Genomic DNA, 7327 nt, shown 5'->3' on the forward strand with positions numbered 1-7327 from the left:
TGCTCCAACTGTTTCTAATGTCCAGAACACACACTGACTCTGCCAACCCTACTGCTGCAATCCTCCCAGCACCGTGTCTGGGCATTTGGGATCTGGGTCACTCTCGCTACCTATAGGACACTGTGGTACAGAATACAATGAAAATACTGAACATGTGTGGTTCAGTGTAATAGTAGAATGTGTATCTGGACTGGACTCAGTGTGGGACTGAATGCCTTCGGTCTGAGACTGTGGAACTGATGAGCTGTCAGTATCCCTGTTCTTTGAAACACACCTTCGATGCGAGAGATGCTCGTTAACTTGGGTATCGACAGGAAGGAATATTGCAGTCTTTCCCTGCGGGAAGAAGAAGGAAACTGGGTCAGTGAGACAGAGTCAAAACGTCGAAGGTTCTGTGAAGAGGACGGCTTATGAAAGTCAACCTCTCCAGCAACATATCAAAATGTTTGACGGACTCAGCGAAGTTTCTCTAGCACTTAGTGTGTTCTCACCTTCATTTCCAGGATCTATTCGTATCTGTGTTTGTGTGTGTGTGTAGCTGTGTGTGTTGTATGTGTGTGTGTGTGTGTGTGTGTTGTGTGTGCGTGTGTGTGTGTGTGTGTGTGTGTGCGTGCGCGTGTAGCTTTGTGTGTGTGTGTGTGTGTGTGTGTGTGCGCGTGTAGCTTTGTGTGTGTGTGTGTGTTTTGTGTGTGTGTGTGTGTGCATGTTGTATGTGTGTGTGTTGTGTGTGTGTGTGTTGTGTGTGTGTTGTGTGTGTGTTGTGTGTGTATGTAGCTGTGTGTGTGTGTGTGTGTGTGTATGTAGCTGTGTGTGTGTGTGTGTGTGTGTGTGTGTGTTTGTTTCCTGTGTGTGTGGCCAGGAGGAGGTGAAACACTGAAAATTTTAAACCGCTGGGTCAGAAATTAGTACGGTGTCGGTGAAATCTGTTTACAGATTAATAATTAACCAACAAAAACATGAACCCTGTAAATATGGCTGCTGCGACAGAAAGCTCAGATCTTGTCATAATTCCCACCGCTAACGTAATACCCAATAATTTGGATATATTTCTATTCAATCTGCCCAATATTTACATCAGAATCAATGGTGTTGAATAAAAGTGTTTGCTCAAGTAATTTGAACTAATGACGTTAGTCGGGGTATAACCGTATCTCTCGAGACTGCTCCTTTGTATAAATCAGGGACGTTTTGAAAGCACCAGCTCAGATTTTCTGCCGGCGCTGTGAATTCAAAAGCATCAGATCACAAATTCGCACTGAAATGAGTTATCCAGTCATCCTGAGAATAGGGGAGGTTTACTATCCTTTCATTTCAGCCTTAGGAATTCCCGGTAAGCCGCCGTATCAGCTGCTGTAGGTGGGAATTGAAGTTGAAATCCATTGTTGTAATTGTTTCTGTCGCTGGATTCCACTGCCACATGTCCAGTCCCAGTCTGCAGCATTTCAGGAAGGGAATGGAAAGATCAGGAATGTAGATTTGGGGATCTGGATCTAAAAACAAACCGATGGTGGAATTCAGCGATTCTTGATTTCAATGGTTCAGGCAGAGTTCTCCCAGTTGCTTCTGTTGAATAATGTGATGTTCGTGATTATCTGCTTTTGGTCGTGGAGTAGCTATACTGAAATCACAAAATAGTATGTCTATGCAGCTCCCCGTGTTTATATGGACGGATTGTCTGCATTTGTATGTGAGCGGTCTTGTGAGGTGCAATAATCAAACCATCGACTGGTAGTAACTTTTTAGTAAATGTGAGGAATTCCATTTGCAGCATTAAACTTGTGGATTTTTAACATATGTGTGCGCTGTGACTGAATGTGAAGCAGTTGATGGACAACTCAATGAAGTCGTTGTTGAGCCAATTATCACAACAGACGTGTGGCTTCATAGTTATCAACACTATGAAATGTATTATATATTATCTACATCTGACACCGATACAGTTATCTAAAAGAGACATCGAGTTGGCTACTGGACGATGAATTCCTCTCCCCTGCTTGATAGTTGGAACTATCCCGCAATCAGGATGCGGATGTATTCATTTTATGTCACGAAATGCGGAGGCGCCAGTAGAAAATATTCCATCCACTATGGACTCTGAGGAGGTAAATACCCAGTTTTCACATCCCGCTGCCACTTCACATTTCGGTCACCAGTAAGGAATCCGTACACAAAATATATTGATTTTATTTTACTGTGTAACGTCCTTCTTTGTCTCCTCCAGATCTGCGCCCTCTTTGGAATCTTCCTTCACTAAACGCGTCAATGACACGGAAGTATGACGGTATCCGCTCACATTGCTGCACTAGCCTCTGCTCAGTGTTTTTTCAACTTGCTGTTCCCTGTCTCTCTTTCAGCGAACCTGCTGGCCATTGTGAATGTGTCCCGGGGAAAGTGCGGTCTGTCCAAATGCGTCAATCGTTACATGGTGGGAATGGCCGCCGCCGATCTCTTGCTGGTTATCTCCTATCCGCTGCTGACGTGGACTGCTTGGATTTATTTTCCCGGATCATTCCGGTTCATCACTCCTGTGTGCAGATTGTGTGGGTGGTTAATTTTTGCGAGCACTGCGACCTCAGTCTGGCTGACTGTCGCTTTCACCTTTGATCGATTTGTGGCTATTTGCTGTGAGAAGCTGAAAACAAAACATTGCACCGAGAGAACGGCCGCTGTGGATATCGGGACAGTGAGTGGGCTGGCCTGTTTGGAGAGTGTCCCCTGGGGATTTGTATACGAGCCTTTGGTAATAATGGATAGTGTTCCCTGGTATTGTGTTCATACATCGAGCTACAAAGGAGCTCCCTCATGGGCGGCGTTTGCAATGTTTCACCGCATTTTAACCCCTTGTGTCCCATTCTTTCTGATCTTGCTGCTCAATATTCGAACTGTTAGGAAGATTCTAGCAGCCCGCCGAGCCCGCCGAGCCCGCCGGGGGCTCCGGGGACGAAGGAATGGAGAGAATGACAAGGACCGGGAGATGGAGAACCGACGCAAATCCATCGTTTTGCTCTTCAGCATATCCGCTAGTTTCATACTGTGCTGGATAACACAGCAGGCATTTTATATCTATCAACGGATTTCAATGAGTTTTGTTTATTATTCTGTAACAGATCCCCGCTACCTTATTGAAGACATATCGGGAATGCTGCAGATTCTCAGTTCCTGAACCAACATTTTTATTTACGCCCTGACCCAGAACAAATTCCGAGAAGAACTCAGGGATATGCTGAAATACCCAATGAATCGGATTGTGGACCAAATTAAACGTTGGAAATATATACTTTAAATTATTACAATCAAGCTGCATTCATGATCCTTATTTTGTAAATCCACTTGTGTATAAATGGAAACAATGTGATGAACAGAGTTATAGAACTAAGACGGGAGAAAATCTGCTGATGCTCGAAGTAGAAAACACCACACACTATTCGGATTTACTCTTTTTCTCTATTTGCTGTCTGGTCTGCTGAGTTCCTTTAACATTTTGTGTGTGTTGCCTCAGAGTAATAAACCAGTTTCTTACAGCTGATTCTGACGGCATCACTGACTTCAGCGTCCCAGTGAAATCCACTTTGCACCTTACCTCACGCCCCGATTACATTGAACATTGTGGCGAATCTGTTACCTCTGTTTCCCGGTTCTAACACAACTGCCTGATCATGTGGTATACTTTCGTCAGGAATAGCCACTGCTTTTCCCGTCATAACCCGTCCTTTCTTTTACCCTTGTTTTCTCCCCTTTCTCAACCTGTAGGTTCTCCTTCTCTCAGTTATCATGAACTATCTTCCAGTAGCACAATTGTAACTGTCTTACATATGACAACAAAATACCATTGTCTTTACCACAGCGAGAGAGAGAGAGAGAGAAAGAGAGAGATGTGGGGGGACGGATAGGAGGGAGATATCCTGAATGCGAGAAATATGTGAAGATAATGTAAAGTTTGGGATGCTGATATTGTACTGGGTCTCGGGGGAACATGAGGAATCAAGAAGCAAGTTAAATTGTGAATTGGGAGAGTGAATAATGACGAGGAAATGACTAGACTGAAGAGTATTAACGGGAATCCCAAGGCATTTTATACATTGTAAACACCATAAACATTGTAAACACTGTAAACACTGTAAACACACCACGATTAAATTGAAGCTTGTGGTGAATCTGTTACCCCGGCTTCCCGGTTCTGACAAGAAGGCCTGATCTTGGAGTATATTTTCATCTGTAACTATAATATCCCTTAAATTAACTGGGATCCTTAGTGTAGAAGCTCAGAGGAGAAGAATTTGTTCGTTATTATCGTGGAAAGACTTAGCGATATTTACCGTCTGTACGACGACAGTCTGTGCAGATTATGCATGTTACCTGAAACTTAGGCCAACTTCTAGAGTAGTATAGTGGAGAGGACCCTGACCTGTTGCTTCGTTGTCTGGTATGGAAACACCGGGTTCCTTGAATAGAATAAACACTGGAAAGTTGTGGATGCAGCCATCAGATGTACATCCCTCCCCACCGATGAAAACATCGGCAAGGAAAGAAAAAATGACAGGAAAGCAGCATTCATCATCAGGGACGCCCACCACCCAGGTGATGCTCACTTCTCGATGCTGCTGTCCAGAACGAGTGACAGGAGCGTCAGGTCCCATAGCAACAGTTTCATCAATACTTCTACTCGTAAATGATCAGGCTCCTCCAGTAGAGGGGATAATTTAACTTACCCCAGCAATGAACTCACATGGGAGTTCCTGGTCCTTCCCTTCGTCTATTGTTGCAGAAGGTACTTCACAACGCCCAGAGTCTCACCAGTGCCCTCTTTGTCCTATCGCTCCTCTTCCTCCCAAGCCCATCGGTGCCCCCCTACCGAGGAACTTATGTACACATGTGGATTCTATATATATAGTTCATTCAATGAGTCAGCCTTTAGAATTAAATCATACATAAACAAGACGATATAAAACAGTCTGTCTACTGTTTCAAGGTTAAATACCGCTATTGCCATCTAGATCACAGTCGATCCCTGGATTTTGTCCATGGACATTGGATGTTCTTTCGCAGCCATTCTGTGTCCGGCAGCAGCCACTGTAAGTGAATGTCTCACCGCATCCCTGACGCTCACATTAACCAGGGATTCACCCATTTTAAGTCAGTACGTCACTCCAACCTTTGTGGTCATTTCTACCATCACTCCCTTTCCAGCAGCCATTTCAAGTGATGCGGCGGGAATTTGGAGTCATTCTGGGCCTCTTCTCGTCCCTAGAAGTCAAATGTGATTGTTAACCGCAGTGGTTCTGAGATCCACCTATAGCCTCTCTGTGTCACAAACACTGATTCGGCAGCGCAGTAGATACGGCAATTGCGCTTGTGGACATGCACGTGTCAACTAATTATTAACTCATTGTGGTAATATTTAACTCCATACTCGTCCTCGTAGTGCTTGTTTTAGACTTGGACATAGCTACGCTTTGATATCTGCATTCCACCTTGGCTGTAAAATCGGGCTGTGGATTCAGCTGACTCTGAAGACGAGCGGTACTGTATTCGTTTTATTCCTGATTGTTCTTTCCAGCCGCAGTGTAGGCTTCGTTTTCCATTTGAGCATTTTGGTCAATGACCCTGTTTGGCCGAGCGGTTATTGTTTTCCTTTTCCCTTTAACACTGTTCGCATTAAGGTCTGTGAAATATCGACCGGCTCCAGTGTCTCTCACTCCGCACTTGGGTCATATCCGAACCGGGTGACGCTCTGTCTCTTCCGCGTCCTTCCTTCTCCTGCGACCCTGCCTGTCTCAGTGACTCTCCCTCTTCCACACCGCTCTACGTCTCCCCTGACCTTTCGATTCACTCATTCACTCATTCACTCCTTCCCTGCCGCTCACCTTTCCAAGGCGTCACTAACTCCTTGATGCCCCTGTCAACACAGCCGACGGGTTCTCTTTCAGCCAGCACACCTCTCCCTTTGCCTCGACAAAACTAACCGTTGTGACGGTCGTTTTCAATCGACGCCTCACTCCTTTCCTTCCAGGCTCTATGTTTAACCAAGTTATCACGAACCCAACCAGCCCATCAGGCACTTTCGGTCAGTCCGTCACTCCTTCCCAATCGACCATTTTACATCAACCCATTACCATCTCTTTCTTCTCAATGTGTCAGTCCTTCTCCTTTAGCCATTTTATCCGGTGGGCCTCTCCTTCCCTTTTTGCCCGTCACTCCCTCCTTTCGGCCAAAATAACAAAGGCGTCAGTGATCATTTCATGTCGGCCCGCCACTCCCTTTGGATTTCAGTGAGTCGCCGCTTTCCTGACATCCATTTTCTCTCTGTATATTTTCCATTTTCTTTCTGTGTATTTTCCCTCCCTGGTGACCATTGTCATCCCGCTTCCTAGTGACGATACCAACTCGACGCGTCACTCTCTCCCTGGTGATAATTTTAAAGTCTGGCTTTTTAACTCCGTCCCTAGCTCCAACACATAACTTCCTCCCTGGTGTTGGCCAGAAGAGACTACAGTCTAATCAAGGACAGGAGAAGCAGGCAGACTAGTTGTCATTGTTTCCCCCTATTTTGTGGACGCTGAATTGATTCTTACTGTTGCATAATCTAATAGGAGTAATTGAATGTGGATACAAGCAACAAGGTATTGACCTGCTAAATCTGAGGCCGTTCTCATGGGAGTAGCCTCTTGTTATGTAAAATGCCAGATTTACCAAAGAAGCAATCTGTAATCTCTGAATCTCTGCCTGGGTTGCCTCATTTAACTGTATTGGACCACTCAGAGTGTAAAGGCAGAAAGACACAAGGCTGGGGAGAGCAGAATCACGAAACAATGTTGGTTGTAGCCCTGTACAATGACCAGTAAGAAGGTCATCCAGGTAGTTCAGATGACCTTGAGCCAAATGGACGGAGATCCAACAGTCCAGTTGATGAGGGACGGTATAAGACTCAGGAACTGCAAATACGCAGGGGTGATAACTCTCCAGCAACCAGAGACCTACCGCCGCGGATACGGTGGATCCCACGGACACGTGGTGATCGGGACCACAGGCAATGCCTGGACAGCCAAGTCACCTTTTCCAGGGTAATAGCTTTTCTCTTCATTCAAGTAGGGTGCACGCCTGGGAGATAGTTTGTGAACCCGCGCTTTTTAGTTCAGACAATAGCAGATACTTTTCGGCAAACACGGATTCTCTGTGCCTCACTGATCATTATTACAAAGGGTAATTCTTGTAACAGAACTGACGTCCCTGTTGGGGTTCGAGGATAAATCTCTTTGTTCAGCGGGAGAGTCGAGTCGGACCCCGTGGGTGAGGTACAGAGAGATCTGGGACTCGGTAGTTAGCGGTT

General features: G+C 45.4%; 1 protein-coding gene across 1 annotated transcript; it reads left to right on the plus strand.

The window, feature by feature from the left end:
• The first annotated feature begins 2275 nt into the window (after nucleotides 1-2275).
• On the plus strand, nucleotides 2276-3163 carry LOC134341543 (probable G-protein coupled receptor 139). Its single transcript, XM_063039411.1, has one exon. It carries the CDS (start codon nucleotides 2276-2278, stop codon nucleotides 3161-3163), a length of 888 nt encoding a protein of 295 aa, XP_062895481.1.
• The last annotated feature ends 4164 nt before the right edge of the window (nucleotides 3164-7327 follow it).

The sequence above is a fragment of the Mobula hypostoma genome, unplaced genomic scaffold, assembly GCF_963921235.1.
Source record: "Mobula hypostoma unplaced genomic scaffold, sMobHyp1.1 scaffold_36, whole genome shotgun sequence".
Lineage (NCBI taxonomy): Eukaryota > Metazoa > Chordata > Chondrichthyes > Myliobatiformes > Myliobatidae > Mobula > Mobula hypostoma.

What these genes read in the sequence shown, in the direction of transcription:
- LOC134341543 (XM_063039411.1), top strand. Translation starts at nt 2,276, where the DNA reads ATGACGGTATCCGCTCACATTGCTGCACTAGCCTCTGCTCAGTGTTTT.